General features: G+C 43.2%; 1 protein-coding gene across 6 annotated transcripts in view; it reads right to left on the bottom strand.

The window, feature by feature from the left end:
* Positions 1 to 22,324, bottom strand: part of LOC147905650 (GHMP kinase family protein) — a 105,581-nt gene extending 83,257 nt beyond the window's left edge. For 2 of the 6 annotated variants that reach the window (XM_087373865.1, XM_087373823.1), the window contains exons 1-5: positions 12,342 to 12,533; positions 9,364 to 9,446; positions 926 to 1,076; positions 698 to 798; positions 96 to 208 (exon numbers count right to left, since the gene is read on the bottom strand). In XM_087373865.1, the coding sequence (XP_087229991.1) occupies positions 96 to 208; positions 698 to 798; positions 926 to 1,076; positions 9,364 to 9,371 (373 nt within the window). In that variant the 5' untranslated portion in view covers positions 9,372 to 9,446; positions 12,342 to 12,533. Of the gene's footprint in view, positions 1 to 95; positions 209 to 697; positions 799 to 925; positions 1,077 to 9,363; positions 9,447 to 12,341; positions 12,534 to 12,564; positions 12,723 to 21,803 lie in introns of those variants that run through there. The other 4 variants (XM_087373839.1, XM_087373831.1, XM_087373856.1 and 1 more) reach the window with 4 other exon arrangements.
* Positions 22,325 to 22,701: the final 377 nt, after the last annotated feature.

Genomic DNA, 22,701 nt, shown 5'->3' with positions numbered 1-22,701 from the left:
TGAGAATTGTGCAAATTCCATCAGAGTCATAAACTCAATTAAATACAGTTTGTTAAAACAACGATTTGTTCAAACATGAAAGATTACTTCCTCACCTTTTAGTAAAAGCTCCTTAAATTCATGTTGTGTTTCATTTTCTTGATGAATAGAACATGCGGCTGCAACAGCTAGCCTCAATGCCTCCTCCACAAATACATTGCCATCTTCACTACAAATGCCATGAAAAACATATTCCCTTCATATACCAATTGCATCCAAAAATATACATATTTCTGAGTAATTATATTCAAGAAGCGTAATTCCTAACTAATACTGCATTATACTACTATTAACAAACTGATGCATGTGCTTGTGTGCATGTGCACACAAGAAAAAATATATGAGAACATCGAGGACAACAGCAGCAGCAGCGGCGTAAGTGCACACATGCCACATTTCTGGAGCCATAAGATAGGGATGCATATTCTTATATCAAACATGCATGAACTGACTCTTCCAAGTGCCTAAAGATTTAATCTCTGTTCACATTTCTTACTTGCTTTACACTTTTTCCAATACTGAAATCATGAAAAACATAGCTGGCATTAATCATGGCGTGGTCTTCCTATTGTTCATGCAGCCAGAATCTGCTGGATCATAAAAAATTTAAAGAAAACCAGAGAGCTTCAAATTGAATGATTTCAGAGCTGCTACATACTCAAAAGGCAAGACTTTTTGTAATGTGAAATTTCTCAATGACATTTTGTATGTTGTCTCCTTTGAAAGCTGAGGAGACAGGACCCTCACATCTGACCAAGACTGCAAAGCGCAATGACAACCACTAAGTGATAAGATCACACAATGATACTAAAATGCCAGTTTTAAAAGTAGCAAAATAAGGAACAATAGCATGGAGGCATGAACAAGCAAATAAAGCTCTCATTACCCAAGCCCAACTGTCTGCAGTAAGAACAGAGTAGATTGGTTTCACTATAGCAAAGAACCGAGCAGATGTTGAAAGTACAAGCCCTGCATTAGGCCGTTCAAGTACTAAATAAGCACCTGTAAGCAACACCTTTCCAGGAGCGGAAATAACCCTGCAAGAGACAAAAAATTAATCATAAACCCGAGCACAAGACATGAATGAGAGACCTATGACAACATAAAAGCCACAGTCCAAGAAACTTAATTTACTCTCTTCAAAGTTTGACAAGGGGTACCATTCTTCATAGTTGAAGGATCTGCTTCACTTACATCATCTTCAATTATAGAATCACATAATGTTTCCAAACTAAAGAAAAAACTATTTGTTGAGATGAGAGGTGGAATAGAAAGAGGGAGAAAAAAGCTGCCTTTCATTGATACTCTTCACGATCTGGGAGGCGCAGCATGTACACAAGTGTGAAAAAAACACATAAAGAACTGTTGGAGCTCAACATCTCCTGATGTCACATTGTAGAGAGAGGGTCTTACTTGTGGGTGTGCCCGCCCTGTGAGAGGTTAGGGTAGGCTGAGTGAGGGCCTGTGTTGTGGGTGTGCCCGCCTACTATGAGGGTAGAGTAGGGTATGGCAGATCTGCTGGCTGCCCCTGGAGTTCCAGACCTGCCATTATGAGGCCTTGATAGGCTGAGGCGGGCCAACCTGTTGGTCAGCCACCTTGCCTTCTTGATTGGCCCATAAGCAGGGGGACAGCCCCCCTCTATTTTGCTGTGTGGCAGTTGTTAGAGGGCAGGGGGTCAGCCCAATTGGAGCAGCTCTGTCAGGAAGAGGGGCAGGTGCTCAGCCCCTATAGGCTGCATGGCAGCCCTCTTATAGGGCAGTTTGCTGAGGCACCTCAGTCGGCTCACCTACGGTAGAGGGGGAGCCCTTTTATAGGGCTGTGTGGCAGCCCTTGTAGGCTGGAGGGTGGGGTCAGCCCTAGAGGAGATGGATCGGGCCCACCTCAGGCTGGCCGGTCGTCCCCCTTGTTGCAGCCGCCTAGGGAGGGGGAGGCTGCCTATATATAGGCCCCCCTTCCCTCACCTGTTTGCATCTCTTTGTGGAGCAGCTTTACCTATCTATAACAGAGGTTTTCCCCACCATTTCGAGGTTGTCCTGGGATCCCTTGCATTTCTTTTGGTCTCTCTCTCTCTCTCCTCTCTTGTTCAGTTCATGTGTGGTGTGCTCTCTCTCTCTATTTCTGTCCAGATCCGCTGCATTTCTCAGAGAAACAAGACAGACTAAACCTATATAGTCACAAATCAGGGTTTCCACGTGGTAAAACCAAAAAATTATCGGCCAATTGTACACATGAGCCATCATAGCTGAGATTAACTATTGTCAAAATTTAAAAATGATCACTAATTGTCCAAAAATTGCAGACATTGGAGGATCCAACATTACTCCTGTCAACTATGGTGGAGAAAAAGATTCGGTGGAGATCGGGAGTCGGTTCGTGGGGCGTCGTCAGGTTCTGTTCGGGGGTTTCTTGCCACCAGCAGCAACACCATGGTTGGTGGCACCCTTTCTTTCACCTGTTAGGCAGGCCTGTTAGAGGATGTTTTCAGCCATTTCTTGTTCATGTCAAGAATGTCATTGGTTTTGAGCATGGTGTGTGGTATGCTGCTTGCTCCCTCATTTTGTTTCCACGCGTGTTGGAGAAACAGTCCTGACTTTTCCAAATTGTGCTCTTGATCTCCATCCATCGAGTAGCCACCCGCGTCCTCGCCTAAAACTGTCTCATAAAGTGTCAAAACTATCCAGATAATCTCTTGACCGCACCGCAAATCTTCTAAGTGTCTAATGAGGTAGGCTTGTGGCATTGTGTCAAAAGCCCTGCAAAAATCCACAAAGCAGCAATAAACCATCTGTCTCCTTGCCCTGGCCTTCACAATGATACCTTTAAGTGTGAGGATGTCATTCAGAGTCATATGATCAATGAGAAACCTTCCCTATCCAGAAACTCTGAGCCCTCGCGCTCTGCAAATTGGTTAACCTATGTGTAGACTACTGAGGTATAAATCTTGGACATGATATGCCCCATCATGATGGCCCTATAGTTTTCTAGGCTCATGGGATCCCCTTTCTTGTGGATAGGGATGATGGTGTTACACGTGTGGAAAATCTTGTTTAGCAGCGCGACTACAAAGACCTATGGTGAAACCTTCTTGACCGATGGACTCCTCTTCTCATAGACAACATGCTTTGGCAGTCCTATGCACACAAGTTATGTTATATTCCTCACTAGTATTCCCGGAGCTCTCACAGCTACTTCATCCCATCTCTTGTGCATTGTTCACTAATGATGACATCCGACATGTACCCTAAAGCTACATTGACTTTGCTTTTGGGAAGGAAAATTATCGAGAATCGTCCAAACTCCGAACGGTGAGTTTGCACCTTACAAATACAGCCAGTGCTTGGTGGAGTGTGAAGCTGGTAGATGGGACTGCTCCCAAGACTTAGAAGAAGTTTAAGAAGTATTTCTATCAACAGTTTCTCCCAAAAGAGTTTGTGGATGACGTCCATATTGCATGGGATGGCCTTCATATGAAGGAAGGGGAAACAGTGGATTATTTTAGCCAAAGATTTTGGGAAGCATATTGCAACCCCATTCCAAGAGATTTCAGCTAAGGCTCATCCCCGAAAGTATCGGGCAAGATTGCCACCAAATATTCGAGCCTTCCTCAATACAATGTCTCACATGCATTTAGCTTCCATTGCACTCATGATGAATATGAAGGACTCATCTTCGTATCAAAAGGAGAAGAAAGACGTCCTAGAAAAGAGCAAGCATTACCAAAAAGGAAGGCTTTCAAGCCACTTCAGTTTGAAAAGAGGTTCAGCCTCAAAAAACTGAGGGGAAAACAAAATCAGAACCAGAACTAGAGGCACTGTAAGGGAAGAGCTCACTTTACACTTGAGCAAATTGAGACCTTTCGGAAGGAAGGGAGATGCTTCCGATGTGGAAAAGACGGGCATGTGGCTGCTCAACACCCCGAAAGGCCTTCGGATCCAAGGGTGTAGAAAGACAGCAAGAACCGCGTAGGCCTATGGCAGGAGGTATCCCCGATGTTTTGGGGAAAGTGGCCAATCTAGAGGCCAGAGAACTTGCCTCTCTTGGAGCAAAGTGAGAGATTAGAATATGTTGATTAGTTGCCCCAAAGAGAAAAGACTTCTATTAAGTGAGGCGGAAATACATAAAGCCAAAAGAATAGAGTGAATTTCTATTCCTAAGGGATTTCCAGAGTCTCCTCCAAAAGTTTTTCTGCACATCTGCAAAAATCTGAAAGCTATCCCAATGAGGAGATTTGGAGGGCCTCCAACCTCTACAACTAAGTTGAAATCCCATGGCATTTCCAACCATGTAACGAAAGAAGGGGATGCTCTTCTCTCGGTGCCCTTCATTGATCCACTCCCACTCCCCAGGGTCCTAATGCAAAGATCTAATGGGAACACCTCCATAGAGCCAAAGTCTCCATGAACCCAAGGCCAGAAGAAGTGGGTCGGGATCCGGGTACCACTGTGAATCTGTACCATGCTCCATATAGCCTGCAATCCTGACTTGTTGGAAGGCAAGGGTATCATCTGAAGATATGTGTAGCCTCCCTCCCGGATGAGCATCAAATACAACGGCATCCTCATGTGCATCCCGCAAAGCAATAACCTGAAGAGAAATAATGTCCTCATAAAAGCACCTAACCAAGTGGAACCCGTAATACACATATCATATGTATCCATCCACTCCACTGGTATGGCTCCATCAATCTGTTGAACCCTCCCTGCACCCCCTCTGAGAAGACTAACTGATAAAACTCTCTAATCCTCTGGAAGCATGAATAAAATACCTATGTATGGCCCCCATTTATAGATATAGGCATGGACAATACCTCTATGCTTATGGGATGGCCACCCTAGGATGTCACGTGGCAACATTAGGCCACCCTACTAAAAGTACTACTATTACAAAGCCATTTAAAGGCTAAAACTACTAGGTAAATTGGCCTTTGTTACAACCCACCCTGCAGTGGTGGTGTAACAAGGAATTACAACAATAAAATGAAAATAAAAATCAATAATTGTGGGTTTATTTATTTATATCATCACAAAATCTTCAAGAAATACAATGGCTCGTTGGCCTTGCCAAAAAATACAATACTTAGTCTCCCTATCGTGCCTTTTTTGCTACCTTTCTTCTTGTTGACTCGTCCATGTAGGCTGAATGCATCCGCTATTTGTTTCACAGGGATTTTTGACAGCCTGCTCTTAAAGTTACCAGCTTGCTTCTCAAAAAAGTTAATGGTGGTTGTTATGTCTTCGTCCAAAAAAACCCCAGCCTGCGTATTAGGCCCGCCTGGCTCCACAGCTTTGTCCTGCACAACTTGAACACCCTCTAAGTTTCCCAGCATCTCTTTATAAAGAGCCCTAAGCTCGGTTTCAAACCTTCCTCTATCCCAACCTGCATGTTCTCCTGCTCTTAACTGTTGAAGTACACTGAAAGTATCTCACATCCTGCTCAATTGTTACAGCACCTTTATTGTTTGAAACTTTAGTTTCGAGGGCTCCACTTCTAGCAGCCCCACTTTGCCTGCATACCCTTCAAGGCAATTCCTTTTTCCTCCAAGCCTGTGTAGACTGTTTTTTTGACTTTGCGCCATTCGTGAGAAGAAGTGGCAACGACCCCTTGGATTTTCCTTTTAGCAGCCCCTTGAGTCGCTTGTTTGGACAATCCTTAACTGTGTGACCTGCTCTCCCACAAAGAAAACATGAGTGGGCTCTTGAGATCTAGTGGAGTAAATAAGCAGCTTCTGAGGAAGCTCCTCTGCAAGGTCCATAAGCACACAAGTTTGAGGGTGAACTCTTGGATTTATGAACTCTTCCTTTGAAAAGAACACATCACACAACCAGTTGCAAGCGTTGTAACAACAACGAGAGAAATTTTCTTGGTGACAATTGTTGCTGAGATCAGGTATGTAGATTTATCTATAAAGTTCCCTCTGGCTCATCACACCATCTCTGAATTGTTAGACATTAAAACAGTGGTGGAGGACAGTGTTGGTTGCTCAGATTGTTGTTTTGAGAATAAGGCTGACACAGTTGCATGAAGGAGGTGTCTTTGGAGAGATTTCTACAATCAAGGTCAAAGGAATACAAGGACATTGAAGATGACAGTATAGAGTTCTGGGAGGTACCTAGCCAAGCAAGCAATCGATAGCTGCATCCAATGGCATGTATGTTCATTATGAATACAGTAGCTCACATTCGGCAAATTGTTTGCCTTGTGTTCCTCAAGTGCTGAAAGAAATAAAGTTTGTTAAAGTCTGCTAAAGACCGATGGGTCTATGAGACTGATCGAAAACCTGATATAATGAACAAAAGGGTGGAGCTACTAAGCGAGCATCCTAACCCATGCTAGAGAAAACTGTGTAGACATAGTCAATGATATCATCATACATGTCACAATAGTCGTATACAAGTCTCTGGCATCATCATCCCCATGGAAGATGCAATCTGATCCAATACAATACGATACAATGCATAAAAATATTTCAAGATACACCCGATGACGGACTAGGTAGTGTAGGCAAGAAGCCCGTGATAGATCGTTGTCTGCTATCTGGATGTGTGTTCTGTCGTGGCCTCCTGGCAGCTCCAGACGCCTGACAAGCACCACAGTAACCCCGGTCGGCTGTTTCTTGGAAGACAGAGGGAGAAGTACGTTGCAGAGGTTATCAATGCCTACTACATGACTTCTATCAAGGATAGTGATGATTGCTTTGAGGAGCATGACTTTCTGCCAGCGACAAGAGTTTTGGAGGCTTCTTCAAGGCTCAGTTGTAGGATACTGGAAGCAGAACAAGGTGAACCTATTGGAACCTTTATGGTGGGGAGGGGGACATCAACAGATCAATAGAGTATATTGCTGCTGGTGGATTACTCGGGTGTTAGCTCATTTGGTACTCATGGTCCAGGAATTCTAGAGAAATACTTGGTAATGGGGATCTATGCAGATCAGCTATAGGGATCTCATTGCTCAGGCTTGCGGAGGTGCCAGAGTGATGACAGGTTGAAATAGACCTCGAAAGCATGGTGCTTGATGCTATCCTTGAAATTTGAGAGGGACAGCTCGACTATCGCTGGCATGTTTGTGATCAAGGCTCCTGATACCATGGATGGTAGGTTTAATCTGAATGTGCACAAAATCTTTTGGAGGAGACTCTTGAAATCCCTCAAGAATAGAAAAACCAGTCTATTCTTTTGGCTTTCTATCCACGGAGGGATTGCAGTGAACTTGAGGAGGTCCAGGTTTGGGGCTGACCCTGCATGTCCTCGTTGCCATTCTGCAGTTGAGTCAGAACAGCATTGCCTTTGGGGGTGCAGGCAGGCGAGGACGATCTGAAAGGGTCATGCTCCATGCTTCCAATACACAGGTATAATCTGAATTGTGCGCGTGCCGGGATGGCTTACTTTGGTGGAGCTGAACCTGGAGGAGCAACAGTTGTGGATTTGAAGACCAAAGATTGAGGATGGCTCTACTTGTTCCAGATGAACTACTCTGTGGGAGCTGATGGAGCATCTCCATCAAGGAGTGGGTGTTCCTCCACAGTGGATCGTTAGACGAACAGGGGCCACCTCCCTACTTGTGAGCCCCCAAATGAGGAGGACATGGGGAGGTAAACCTGCAGCACATATGGGACAATAGAGAGGCCACGTGGGCAGATGTAAAGACTGCCACGTGGGCAGATTAGAGTGTGCAGGTAGCCCACCATGTAGGCAACGAGCGGAGCTGCTACAGCAGGTCCTGCAGAGAACAAAAAAGCTGTACATAACCTGTATGGCTACAAAACAGGAAGTACGGGGCCATTCAGAGGCCCACACCTGGTAGGCAGCAGCAGAGACGAGTGTTTGGAGCAGTCACATGGCTGCAGCATGTGCAGCATCATGTGGAACAGCACGAGCAGTGTTCGTGGCTCTTTCAGCACGATGGACTCTAACAGACAAACCTTTGGTGCGGCTCCTAGATGCCCGGGATGCTTCACGGATTTGGAGCCCGTTCAAAATTGCATATGGGGTTGCAAAAAGGCCCAGAGGATTTTGCAGGGCATTGCACACTTGTTTGGCAGGATAGGAGAGGGTGTTGCTACATCACTTGGGAATATATGGCCTGGCTTACACAGTTAGATCCTCGGATTTTATACAAGGGAGCAGGGCCATTTTGATGCACAGAGAAGTCCCTTGCTTATCACCCCACAGTGCAGGCCTTCCATCTAAAAGCCATGCTTCCATCTCCTTTCTTCTTTGTTCGGCTAGTTTACGTTCATCCTCAATCCAAAGATTTTCAATAATCTGCTGTTGATTCCTGATGTGTTCTCTATGCCTTGTAGCTTCGATTGACCAAGCATCAAGAGAACCAGGCAAAATCGTTTGTCTTGATGGCTCGCTTTGTCCTTTAGTCTCGATGGCAGAATCAACCTTATCGCTGCTTTTAAGGTCAGAATATTCCATCTCGCTTTGTCCTTTTGGCTCGCTTTGTGCTGATGTCTCGCTTTGTCCTGATGTCTCGCTCTCGCTTTGTGCTTTAGGCCCGCTTTGTGCTGAGTTCTCGCGTGGTTGGTCAGAATCTTGCTTCGTCCCTGTATTTGCCTCTGACTTCGTGCCTTCCTGCTGCTTTTCAGTGGCTTTATCCTCTATCAGTATCTATGCATGGACCTCATTCTCCATCAAAAGACTCAGCTTGGGAGATCACTGCCAGTCTTATTGCATGTAGATTTGCCAATATAGATTTGGAAATCCAGATGCACAAGGGTACAGATGGGACTCGGTAACTCTCAGTGATCTGGTAAGATATGTACACACCCTCATGCCAGTTGAGGTAGCGGCTCATGGGCCACAATGGCCTGGAAAGCTTGCTTCATGAGAGAGGGGGGCCACGGTCTATTCTTCACCCGCCACACTGCCTTCATGGCATTCTCACTCCTCTCCAGATTGGCTATAACAGCCTCGTTTATTCTGCACAATGATTTTGCATGAGGCTCTTATAGGATCTTATCTTGAAGTTTTGTATTTTGTCGTACTTAATAAAAATTGGGGGGAGGCGTGTATATGTATTTGTGCAAGTACCTGTGCACGTACAGCACAAAACTGACTTTTATAAATTGTTGGGATAAGAAATTACAAACAGATGTAGCCTTTGTGATACATACTTATGAAGAGCTAATCAAATGTTGAATTTAATTATATATATCTTAATAGTGAAGACACCAAATTGTTTCTAGCTCTCTAAGATACTATACCTCACAACAGTTTGGTCCTATTCAGCTTTAATTTAATGTTTACAGGAGATAATCTCATCTCTATCCTCCGGCACGAAATTTATATACCTTAAAATTTTAGCAGTCAACTTACACAGCCATGGAGATTGTAATATACGCAGTCTAGGAACACAAAGCCAAGGGAAAGCTTTTTGAGGTGCTCTCTGCTTCTTATACCTGCAAGAAAAATGGAAGATAAGCAAGCACTCCAAGAGTGGCATATCAACATTTTCCAAAATTTGGTCCTAATTTTGTCCTCCTGCCCATCAATCTTCATTAAACCCAGATACCGTCTGAAAACAATCAAAGGTCACTACCGGGCCAGCAATCCCAATACAATAAAAAAGGCAAGATCTTTACAAAAGTTAACCAATGGAATACAACTTTGAGCTTAGGAGTAAACTTGTTGTGAGTGTGTATGCATGTGTGTGAAAACTAGGATACAAAATGAATAATAGCAAAGGATTACAAGAATATATTCAACCCTAAGTGAAACCCGAGTGTGTATGCATGTGTGTGAGAACTAGGATACAAAATGTTTAATCTCTTATTAGAATGCAAAGGATTAAAAGAATATATTCAACCCTAAGTGAAACCCGATTAGGCACTTTACATACAAACCTCTACACTTCAGGATTATGCTTTTTTTCCCACACCTGTGTAAATATTCCCTAGCGCACTCCACATTTCAACACCCCTCTTAAAATTGCACTTAATAAGATAAGGATGGATTACAAAAATAAAAGAGTGCATCTGAGTGCTGTTGAAGCAAAATTACAAAAGCTGATGCTTATAGAAGCATGACTCCAAAAAGTTGAGCAGCAATTTGTATATCTAGATAAATCCAGGAACATGCCCAAACTCATCCTCTAAAAACACAATACATAATGCAGTTTCAATCTCATGATAGTCACTCATAAGGTTGAAAACCATAAACTCCATCACCCATAGCAGGATCTAGCTACTATGACATCCCCACTGACGTCATCAGCGCTCAACCGTGGGTGTAGACCATAGTATAAACATATGCTCTCACACATACAAATCCACAAACCCACACATACTTGAGCATCCATTTATACAAAGGTCTTCGTATTGAGTTTCTGTCAGCACTCCGGAGGTGAACGGCAGACTCAGCCGTGACAAAGAAATTTATAAACTATATAACCGAATTTATAAACTGAGTTTGGAGGAGAAATTTCTAAACTGTAGATCTGAAGAGCACATCGAATTATCCATTATCTCCCCAGTCGATTTCTATAGTAAAATTTGTCATAGCTAAGAGCATTTGTGAATGTGTCTGCAACTTGCTCATGGACGGGACAATATAAGAACAACTTCTCCAGATAGTATTTTCTCTAGAATTAAGTGGTGCACCTCGATGTGATTAGTGCAAGTATGAAAACAACATTTCTGCTAGACGAATCCTGTTAATATTGTTAGGATCGATGGGAGTTGGATCCCCTAAGATCAGTCAATTTATGACAGAAATGTTGAAACTATACAGCTTCTCAAGCGATGTTGGTTGGACAACAAGCAGGTTAAGCATGCAATTCACGAGCTCAGTGATCAAGCAATGATTGGGCACGTCGTGGGCCCTACCCCCACTAGATGCCGAATTCAAAAATGGGTACAGGCAAGCCCCACGGTGGAATATCTAGGAGGTAACGATTTACGCCCACAATGTCTTGGTGATCCAGCTATCCACCTGAGAGACGGCCCAAACACTTCTCCAAAGTCCAAGTCCCCTTGTTTATCTTGCAAGCCATCTAGTTTTATTTATCTCCTGGTACCACAGATTTATAGTGGCCAACATGGAGATGCACACCATCAGGTCTCAAGATACCCCATGACCCTAAGATTCCCAGGCACGCCACACCCTAAGATTCCCAGGCATGCCACAAGACTAGAGCCACATTCTCCCTTCTGTTGGTGCCACATATGGCGTGGTTTTGAAGCTGATCAAGATGGTGACCTCGATCCTTATGGACGATTGGTGCAAATTGAGGCCTTTTGAAGACATTAATACAACTTTCCTTTCTTTCTGGTGGTTATGACCCCTCTTCTTTACCTTCTTGCAGTTCCTTAAAGACCCTCTGTGCCTCAGCGAGTGGAGGAGCCCAGAGCCTTCTTCTATTTAACAATTGCTCAAGCTGACAACCATGTACCCAAGCATTGTGTGGGGCCCACTTGTTGTGACTCAAACTCAAGCGTCCTCATGTTTTCAAAGTAAAGGTTGTCTCCACTCCGCTACACATATAAGCAGCATTATAGAGACTGGCTTCTCTGCAGAGTGTACAAGAAGCACTCCATTAGCAGTCATGCTTCTAGAGGTTGACATATCAAGTGATAGAATGGTTTGGGCCTCGAGGGTAGTATCCTTTTCCTCAAAATGTAATCCTCTCCTTTTTGTACTAATAGTAAAGGGAAATATTACTTCAGATATTAGATAGGCCCCCCAGCGAGAAAAACTCGCTATTAATTAATTTGTTTGTGTGGCTGGGGGCACGATGGTCAATTTAACGTAAGCTCTCAGAATTATTATTTGAGGGGGGGCGATTAATTTATTAGGCGAGGCCGCAGGCACGTTAATGGCGGTGGCGCAGGCGCTGGAACTTTCGTTCCAGAAGATTCCAGGCACTTATATAGATGAGCAAGTTGAAGCGCAGGTATTGCAAGCATTGCATGCAGTCCACCACCCGGAAATTCTAACGTGTGTGTAATAGCCACCGTGCCGTAGCACCGCAATTGCAAGGCGCAGGTTGCAGGCTATCAACGAGGTTTTTATATATTGAGCTGCAAGCAACGGAAACGAAAGAAAGACTGCTTGGACAAGTTGAGGGCAAAAAAACCTGTGTAGCTGTCCTCCCGCAGCAGTGTTACCTTTCACAATGTAAGGTGTTTCCGATGCATTGCTATTGCCGGTGATTCATGTAAGCGATTAGTTAGTCGTTTGGTGCTCACTTGCGACTGGAAGACGCTGTTTTTCCGCCAATATTTTTCATAGATCTAGAGCTTGATGATTGCTATCTATGAGCCACCAAAGTTGTACGCAAAGATATGTCGAAATACCTCGTGCATAGTGCAACTATTCCGTGTTGGGTAGTTGCAGCAAATTGGATACAAGACTCCAAGAGAGTGGCCAGCGAAGGATCGAGGTGATGAAGAAGCAAGCAGGCTTGAAGTTGAAGGTCGATCAGACAGAGCAAGAATGTAGAGCCCAAAAGCAGATAAAGCAGATGATCAGAAGCTGCAAATTACAACCGAGTCATGTCTCTCTCATTTTGCAAATTACAACCGAGTCGCTTGCCACGAGATTAATGTTTTTGTTGTGCTTTTGATAGATCCCTCCTAATACCCTCTTTACTAATTATTACACGTTCGCCTCACCCATTTGGTTTTTTTTTTAGACCTGCACTCCCCATTGTTCAATACACGGTTGTCATGGCCACTCTTCAACCTTGAAAGCTTGGAGCACAACTTCGTGTTGTTGCTCCAGGATTGGCTGCTTTTTGGCCTGCCTGAAGGGTAGGACTAAGTGTAGGTGACACTGCAAGAAGCGAAAAAGCCCATTTTGTTTTGCTAATCTATGAAAAAATAGGTGGCATGTGATGCAAATTTTCCTCTCTCTCTCTCCTTGGTGCGGGGATCCAAGTCATGTCTCTCTCATTTTCACTCTCTCCCTCTCTTTTCCTTGTTGCATGGCAGGCCACTTGAACGTTGTTCACCTTGTTACGCTATATATGCCCTATCGTTAGGCAGCCATGCTTGGCTACCCACACGGAAGGGCTCTCCCTAGGCATCCACATAGAAAGGAACAAGTGTTCGGTGTGTAACGGGCTAGCTGCCCGCCGTAATTTCCCCACTCTGCCATTTGTTAGTTTGGCTGCCCAGCAATGGGCACCTTTCCCTTTGTAAACAACCTGCGTGGCGATAGCTCTAAGGAAAGTAAGTTTAGCCTTTCATGGGCACCTAGGCACACTCTTGGAAATGTGGGTGGATTAGATGTGAGGATAATTTTAGAGAGTGTCACCCAAAAACAACAAGAGCTTGAAATTTGACTCAAACCAATTCTTTCAGTGTGAAAGGGCTCATATTGTTAATAAGCTTGACTTCATCCATCATGCTTACAATCGATTTAGTCCCTCCTCTTAATGGTTTGTGTGTGCCACCCTTTTGCCTAGTAGGCACAAGAATGAGTACTTGGCAAATAGGAATAAAAATTTAGTTAGAATGATTAAACGAGGCCTAGGATGACACTTTGCAAATTCTAGGGGCTCCAAAGAGCAATTTGAACCATTTTTCTAACGAACTTTTGGGTGAAGAGCCATTTTTTCAAATAAAGAAACAACTTTATGAAGGGCCATTCTTCTATTGACACCTTGTTAAACACCATCTCTTTGCCTTTTTATGACCCTTCTTCATCCTAACATGGCATTAATGCTCACCATTCTATGGAAAAAGGATTCGAACAAATGTGTGTTGAGGGTGTTGCTATCAAGGTCTAATTGTTTCTAGACACAATGGGAAGCTCCAACATAGAAGTAACTAGAAGCCATGGTAGCAAATCAATATTCTATAATCCTTTCTTTAGAGCTAGGTGGAGGTGAGCCATGGGTTGTATGTTTCCAATATGTTTGCGCTTTGTTCTTTGGGCCATATTGAATGGTACGTTCATTGGTGAAGGTGAAAACGAAGAGGTGCGCAACTTGGTTTTCTCAAATATTGTTCTTTATTCTGTTTGTTGCATTTGTGAGATGGAGTTTTTGAACTTGTCAGTTAGGAAGAGACTTCATAACCCAAGTGCAATCTTGTTTTGTGCATGAGAGACTTTTTAGAATAACTCGGGAAGCTAGAATGTAAATATGGAATGCCACATCATGCAAGGTGAAAGAGCTTTTGAAATCTCCCCATTTCTTTGGGACTCTTTTCAATTCATATATGCTTCTACATTTTTGGGTTTCATATGTTGATTTTGAGGATAAGGGTCATACAAACACAATGAAGGGATGCATATCTTGTTCTTCTATTGTACAATCAACAAAACCCAAACTCCATGTTCAACTTTATAACTGGACATGTTATAAGAAGAAGGGAAACCACACCCACTAATGACTAGGTTTAATAGTAATGGCAATCATCAATACAAGGCTCCTCACATGCCACGATCAAATGCACTAATAAAATGGAATATCATCAAAAAATGGCTAGGGGAAAAAAGTAATGTTGGCATCCCCTAGTCAATGAAGAACTTTAATGCCCCTTTCTTTTCTTTCAAGTTCTCATGCCAACATTTCCTTGCTTTTAACTATTTAGATGATTTAATACTTCAGATTTGATAAATATCCTAGTTACATCCCCTTAGCTTACTATACTATATGCAAATCTCTATACTCCATGTGACCCTGAGAATCAAGTAGCCCCCCATTAAATAATGTCTAATAAGAAAACTTTTATCGCACCAATTTGATTTTGTGAGTCATGGCACCTCACTACATATCTTTATTAAGACTCATGTAACCACGGCACCTCACTATAGATCTTTAATCACACTCATGGGACCATTGAAATCAATGAGGACTAGAGCTCATCCTTGAACTTTTCCCATCTCAACATTGCATGTTCCATTTATTTCTATCTATAGCATAATTGCTCATGTTATTGACAATTATGTACATCCACAACAAAGTAATAACTTGGCATTGTCTATCCATGTTGTTATTAATGGATTCATTTATTTGTCTCCAACTTCCTTGACTTGACTCAATTCTATTAATGGGAATTCCTATTGTGTGACTATAGAGAAACGATCATGCACTGAGGGTATACTTCCATGTTTTCAATGCCAATGCATGTATCAAATCCCCTTGGAAACATTAGCACAATGAAGAGACATTGTAGCATATACTCATGTTTAGATTCTATAGTGTCCATTTAAAACAAGGATTGGTTTAGTATTTCCAAGCAAAATCCTTTTAGGCTCACTGGTGTAGGCAATCGAGTTAACTCCATAATGATTCTTCATTAGTTTGTGTATACTTTGAAGTTTGACCCCTTGCAGCAAAAGTGGCATACAATGTATCGATCAACTTTGGATTGTTGCTTTTTGAATAATTGCTTAGTAGTATACAAAGAACAAAAAAGGATCACAAGGGGATAGGGCAACTTTTTAGGGACACTATATTCACCATACCAGGTGCTTCTTGCTCAACAATGCTATGATTTTTTAAACATGACACACCATAGCGAGTCTTTTTTACAGAACTGTATTGTAATTTCTATTGAGAAGAGCAAGCATTTTGCTAGCATCATTAAGGGGATAGTCTAGCCTTCCTTTGAGTTGTGACTTGATATCACAACCTTATGGCAAACCTTAAAGCATCCACATGAACATGGAAAACTAAAGCATGGGAAGTAACAAATGCTCATCTCTTGAGTTCTTGGAAATCTTGGGCTCATTCCTTGGTCTCTATGAACTAAGTTTCCTTTTTACTAGCTCATATAGAAGAGCAACAACTAGAAAAATCACCATGCTCCCACACTCACAACTAATTAGGTGTAGGCTCCTCAAGTGTTCCTAAATTCATCAAAAGGTAAAGACCTTCCAAAAGAGTATTGAAGTTGCTGCTCTTGCACCAGCTTTTGGAGCTAGCCTTCGTCCCTCCCCCTCACAATTGCTATTGCCTCCTTCCTTGTCCCCCACCTTGCCGTAGTCCACCCCCCCCACCTTGCTCATTCTCCATAGCCATGTTGTTGTTGCTTCCTTTATGAGCGACTTCCCCCCTTTTTCTCTTAGTTCTTTGTCGCTTTAACTGCCTTTCCTACTCTTGTTTTGCTTGGTTTAGGTGTCGCCTACTAGTTTCTAGTGGTTGTATAGTAGCCCCCCACCTAGTTTTTCCTATACACGAGGGGGGGGGAGGTTCGCCAATCCTTGGGGAAACTCTCCTCTAGGAGGCTACTTTCTTGGATTTTGGGGCTTCATTGGAGACTTCGACTAGGTCATCTCCTACTCTTTTTCTTTAAGAGGCTTCTTTTAGTGTTGTTATTGTTTCATAGAATCTTCCCTTTTCCCCCTTTCTCCTTTTAGGTTACTTCCAGTACTCCCCTCTTTCCTTTTTTCCTTTTCCCGCCCCTTTTCTCACCTTTTCTCCCTCAGCTGTAGGAGCATTTCTTGGTTTGTTCGCTTGAGGATCACATTTTGAGCTGTGGACCTCCCTTTGGTATGGCCAAAGGGGCTCTCTTGGTAGCTCCCTTGATTCCCACAACCATTTCGATTCTTCTTTCCTAAGAATAGTATTGGTCTATGCTTCCCTCCATCGAGGGTTGCTTTGGCATAGTGTTAGTGTCATGATCGACATAGCAACCAATGGTAGTAGATGATGGAGTCACTTGACTTGAGGTGATTTTTGAGTACCCTAAGCCTTTGCCAAAGGAGATCTTCCTTGAGACTCTAGATACGAGAGAGTTTTGCCATGGATATTAGGTCTCTCGCATTATGGGTCAGTGTCTCCATTGCAAGCACATGGGTCACTTGAGGCATGCAGATTACCCCTTTTGCTTCGAGGTGACAATTTTGATGCTGTAGCCCCCAAAGGGTTTGGAGATGTGTTGGCTCCCTCTCTTGCCCTTTTTGGGGTTTCAATTTTACATTCACGAGAGAGGAAGTGGACTTCATTCTTTTTTATCTCATGATGAGAGACCAGATGTTTCACATGATAAAAGAGTGGGTGGACCCTAGGGGAGAGAGTGTGGATTTCCCATGGTGACATGGCTTCTTTCAGATGGGCTTCTTGACAGAGAGATGGGGATGAGGCCTCATAGTAGCTGTGATTTAGCTCAAGCAGTTGCACATTGACGCTACAACAGTGTGCTAGTCTGCTTGGTGTGGACGTCCCTTTCATGATGCAACGGACCCTAAAGGTAGGCATCGAGCCTGTCATGCCTTTGGTGTGTCATTGCACAAACACAGACTACTCCCCATCCAAACCCTTTTCAAAATCTTAAAAATCCATGGTTGTTATTCAGACTCCCACCCATAGGAGGTCCTTGTTCTCCAACTTCCCGTCCTTCCCATGAGTTGGACCATGGTGAGTTGGTATGTGAACAGACTTCATGATCGTGCATGGGCAGCAACCGCAAGAGTAGCAACCAGAACAACTTATTCTTCAAGGGATGTGGTAGGATGGGCAATTGATTTTCCTTTTATTTAAGAGCACGTTTTTTCCTTTGATTTAAGAGCACTTTTTTTTTTGGGCGCAGAAAAGAAGTTTATATATTATTTACATACTCAAATTACATTCACTTGAATCAAAAAGAGATTCACTACCACAACTAAGGTGACTTGCAGAATTCAAAAGACAAGAGGCACTCATGCCTCTTCATCCTTCACCATCAGTTTTACTAAGTCTTTAACACATTCGGTTGGACTCATTGAAGATGTGCATTTTGCAGGATATACGTGGCTTGGTCTAGGAACAATACCTATATCTGTATGCTCATGCTCAATGTGGCCAGGCCCGTGCTCTGCAAATTGTTGGCAAATAAGTTGCTTGCTTGAAGGGAGCTCAATACCTTAAATGGAACCATTTTCAATTTGATTTTGAATAAGCCAGCCCAATGAGTTCACAGCAATTGCAAATAGAAGGGGAGTGTAAGGGCAACCTTATCTGATAGGTCTTTTGAGAGGGAAGGATTGGCTCATCTCTCCATTGACACACACTTTGGTTGAAGCATTGGTGAGGAGCAGTCTCATAAAAGACACAAAGGTTGGAGGAAGACCCATGTCCTAGAAGGTCTGTATCAGAAAATCCCAATCCAATCAGTCTCAGGCCTTGTCAAAGTCAACTTTAAGAAAGCATATGTCTTGCTTTGAATCTTTAGCATACTCACACCCTTCCCAAACATTGATAATTGCTTCAAGAAGATGTCTACTTTTAATGCACCCCTTCTGTTCCTTGAGGATCCAGGAGTCCAATATGTTTTGAATGTGAAGGGAGAGGGTCTTAGCAAAGATCTTGTAACTACAATTCAGCATGGTGAGGGGTCTCCAGTTTTTAAGTTCATCCCTGGGACCCTCCTTGGGGATAAGATTGATAACTACCCCGTTTATGGGATCAAGTAAGGAGGAGAAAACAAGGCTTTCATTCCAAACCTGGAGAAGCCGAGGGCCTATAGTATCCTAGAAGGCCTTATAGAATTCAGTAGGAAGGCCATCTTCCCTCGACTTCTTACCCTCGAGCCTCAGCCATCACATCAACTCCCAGTTTGAGTTCATCTAACGTGGGGTTTTCCAAGGTAAATACTATCAAAATTATTGACAGTCCTTCTGGCATCTTTGCACAGTTGCCTGGCTTGCTATAGACTCATTTGGCAAAATAACATCAGATAGCAATTTTTGAAAGTGTTGGAGGATGAAGTGAACGTTCCTAATGTATCTGTTGGCTACTAGGTTGTCACTCTTTTTCAACAGAGAAACTTCTTCCTATGCTCTTTTTCTCCTGATCAATTTGAAAGATTCCTTGGTCAGCTTATCTATTTTTCCTACCCACCATTCTCTTAAATAAGATTTTGCCTCATTAAGCTTTAGTTGCTCTTGATTCTAGCTGCTGTGAGTACTTCCTCTTGAGCTCTTACATCCCCTGCCCTAGCATCCCTCTCTACATCATTGATATTCGTGAATCGCTCTGATCTTATCCATTCTGCGAGCTCATATTTTAGCCCTATCACGCCTAGCCTGCATTAGGAATTTTTGGGTTCCTTTTGTTGGAGTTGCAAGAAGGATTGAGCAAGTGAAGCAAAAGATAGAGAGTTTATTCAAGAGAGACAGGCCCAATATATAGGCTCCAGTTACATCTAGTAGTGACATCACATGTGAGCTCAGTAGAGCATCTAGATCCACAAATCTCTCAATCAGTTCCATGATTCTCTCAATCACACACCACACACCTAGATTCACTCAATCACATCTACTGACACCCATCCAGGCACAACATGTGTTCACACACTCACAACCTTAGACCTCATTACATCAATTTGTCCTTCATTCCCCCCTACAAATTGATGACCTCAACCCTAACAGTAGTCCATGGGAAACTTCATGGCTTGCCCACCTCTAGTGGCAACACACATGATCCATAACCTAGTACTCACTCTAGTTGCATCAGCAGCAGTAGAATCATTTGGGCATCCTCATCAACATGATCTCACTCTGACTTTGGTTTGTTGGTTTACAATTGGGAGATAGACAATGACTATGCATGGGAATACCCTTAGATCCAACAAGGTAACACATAAGACTAACAATCATTTGAGGGGGACATCCCAAGGCAGAGAACCCTAATTGACCACACACACAAAAACATTCTAAGTGGAAGATGTGGGGAAATACCCCCCTTTGATGGCATATCTTGTCCTTTTCCTTCTTCTCTTCCAAGCTACCATAGTGTGAGGTTCACTGTCATTGGAGAGGTTCTTGATGTAGCCAATCTTATAACTCCTTTGCTCTTTATCCTTCTCTACACTCTTTAATGTATCTTGTCCATATTCTGCAATACAAGATCCTTGTAGTCATTCACCTTCTTTGAGTGTCCAAGCCTTAAAAACATTTTGTGAATCATATGGACTGAAGAGGGTCTTACCACTTGTCATGCAAGGGTAGTGTCTACTCTTGTACAAGAGGTGGTCATGATTGTATGGCAAGGTATAGTCAACCAAATGCAAGTACATTTCATACATCATGAAAGACACTAAAACCATAACTAAGGCATCTTCAAAATAAGAATCATAATGGTTGTAGTTGAAACCTTTGTTCCAATCATGTCCATCGGAAATCATCATGCAAGTCATGATATATTCTTCCTTCATGAAAGCTCTTGTCATAGTAGTCAACCCACACTAGTCAACTAGTCAACTAGTCAACAAGATAGTATGACTTGAAATCCACTTCAAAGTATCATAACCTCAATATAAATTATGAAAAATGCATTAAACTGAACTTCAAAGAGCATTCTCACAACTGAAAAAGCAATCTCTGAATCTCTGATCTGTACTTTGACTCCTCAAGCATCACCTTAGCATTTAGTGTAGCATCAACCTTCAAAAATAGTCTAGAAATGCTTGCAGAATGCAAAGGAACTTTGGAGGGTTGCTACCTCACTCCAAAAAGCATCAAGTAGAGGGCATTTGCTGCGTAATCAAAGGTACTTGGAAGTAGAAGACTCAGTGCAAGCCTCAGACCAAATGAAGCTTCACACCTCTAGTTATATGATACTGAACCCGACGAATCTTTATGGCCTAAAGGTTGAGCCATACACTATCATAATGGTATGTAAGCCACTATGATACTAGTCCTGCTCTCTAAGTCAATCTATGGAAGCCAGATTCCATCTTACGGCTGATCTCATGCTCCTAAAGAGCATGCACCAATGAAAAGCTTAGGAGGACTGGGGCTCCTCAGTATTCCTTTGAATCGTGTTTGCCACCCATGTAGCCCAACCACCCCCAAGAGGGCTCTTTGACACTACTACCAAATCTCTATCATGGCCTATTGCACCTCCTCCTTCTGAAGCAAAGTATGATTTGGACCCCCATCTATGGAAGTCCATGATGGGTCTATTCTAGGTGAAGCACAATGCGGGAGTGGTCTAACATCATCGTACCTACCGGATACCCATGTTCCCCCTTTGTGCATTGCCCAGTCTCGCACATAGGACCTATCAAGTTGTTCTAATAGGCCATCAGCCTCTACTGGCCAAAGAAGAAAAGGCTATCGGGAAATCTAGAAACTCTAGAGACCTCTCTCCATGGATCATGACCACTGATTGCAAAAATGAGCTACTCCCACTAGCTCCTTTCAGCTACGGGCATCTCTTAAAAAGAGGCTCCTACTTGCTTGTCCTTCTCAACCTCTAGGTTATTGAAGTCACCTCCAACAACCCAAGAGTCAACATCTAGGAGGCTCTCAAGAATATGCTTGCAGAAAGAAGGGCACTCTACAAGCAAGGGCATACATGTTCAGGATCCCAATCTTGAAATACATACCCCATCACTTCTACCTACTATAGGGGACCATGCCTTGAGGCCTCTCCTTGGGAGGAGGTGACTCTGGCATCTGATATCTGCTGCTGCTAAAAAATGTGCTCTTAGATTGGAGAGAGATGGAGGAGGGTGATGGCGATGGAGGTGATGGGGATGGGAATGCCTATCTACATCATACTCTCTCTCATCTTAAGCATGAACTCCAGACAAAACTAGTACAGGATCTGGGATTGAAAGGACAACTCTCAGGCTAGAATAACCTACTCTTTAATGACGCTGAGTTCCCTCCCCTGACGTCTAAACAAGACAAACAAAGCATTTTCACTAGTATGAGCTCCAGACTTCGGTTTTTATGTTGAAGATGACAGAGAACCTCTCCCTGCCAACCCAGGCTGCTTTCCAATCAACAAAAGAGGGGGAAGTAGCTCCCATACAAGAGGACGAGGAGGTGGTTATGGTTATCAACTTGAATGAGATGATCAAGAAGAGGGTAAGTACCTCATCCACAGGGACTGGCATGCCAACAGAGGCAGGAGGAGTGCAAAGACAACGTACGCGGCAGGAGCTCAGACGACAAGGAGAGGCTTCTTCTCCCTTCCCGCCAGATCAAGATTTGTTCCTCGCCCTTCCTACGCATAAGAGTCCGTGACTTTTCCCCTCCAAAGACAAGACGATGAAGGTGAGTGAGCTATGCACCCGCAGGCGGAGAAAAAAACACAGGAGAGTCCACTAATAGCTATGCAGACAGAGGAACCAATGAAGCTAGCAACAACGGAACAAGTCCTGGAAGTGGAGAAGACCTTGAGAGAAAGGATGAAAGAAACTGCCAAGGCAGTTGAAGTCCCGCAGAAAACGCAAGACGACCAGGTCCCCAAACTCTCCCCTCAGGCCCTATAGAGGGAGGAAGCCATCCGAAAAGCGCATGCTCACTTCCAAAAGAGAACGCTCATGCTAGTCGAGCAGCGTAGTCTTTGATTTAGGTACGCATGTCACTGTCACACTTAACGACAATCTCCTTTCTAAGTCTAAGGAGTTGTTGGGTATCTGCCTCTAGCAGTTATTGTATCATGGATACGTGAAAACTAGTTGAGGAAAGGATTGGCTGGAACAAACATCTGATTTTTTAGGAAGAGTTACATTGTCTTCTTGTTTGAACGGGTTGATATGCCAACAAGGGCACTACAACACGGTCTTTGGATCAGCCATTGTATCTCTCTTGGTCAATGCATGATTTTCTCCAAACAAACAAAGATCCACCAAAATACCCATTTGTGTTGAATTACCTGATCTTCCTTTGTCCCTCTGCAATCAACTTCCAGCTCTCTGTAAGGTACTAGATGTACAAGTGAAAAACTTTATCAACCCAAGGGGAAACCCCCAGATCTACATTCAGATG

This window comes from Dipteris shenzhenensis, chromosome 1, assembly GCF_047967505.1.
Source record: "Dipteris shenzhenensis isolate YYH24624 ecotype China chromosome 1, Dip_SZ_1.0, whole genome shotgun sequence".
Lineage (NCBI taxonomy): Eukaryota > Viridiplantae > Streptophyta > Polypodiopsida > Gleicheniales > Dipteridaceae > Dipteris > Dipteris shenzhenensis.
The sequence above is the reverse complement of the archived record's forward strand: the minus strand, read 5'-3'. Positions and strand labels throughout refer to the sequence as shown.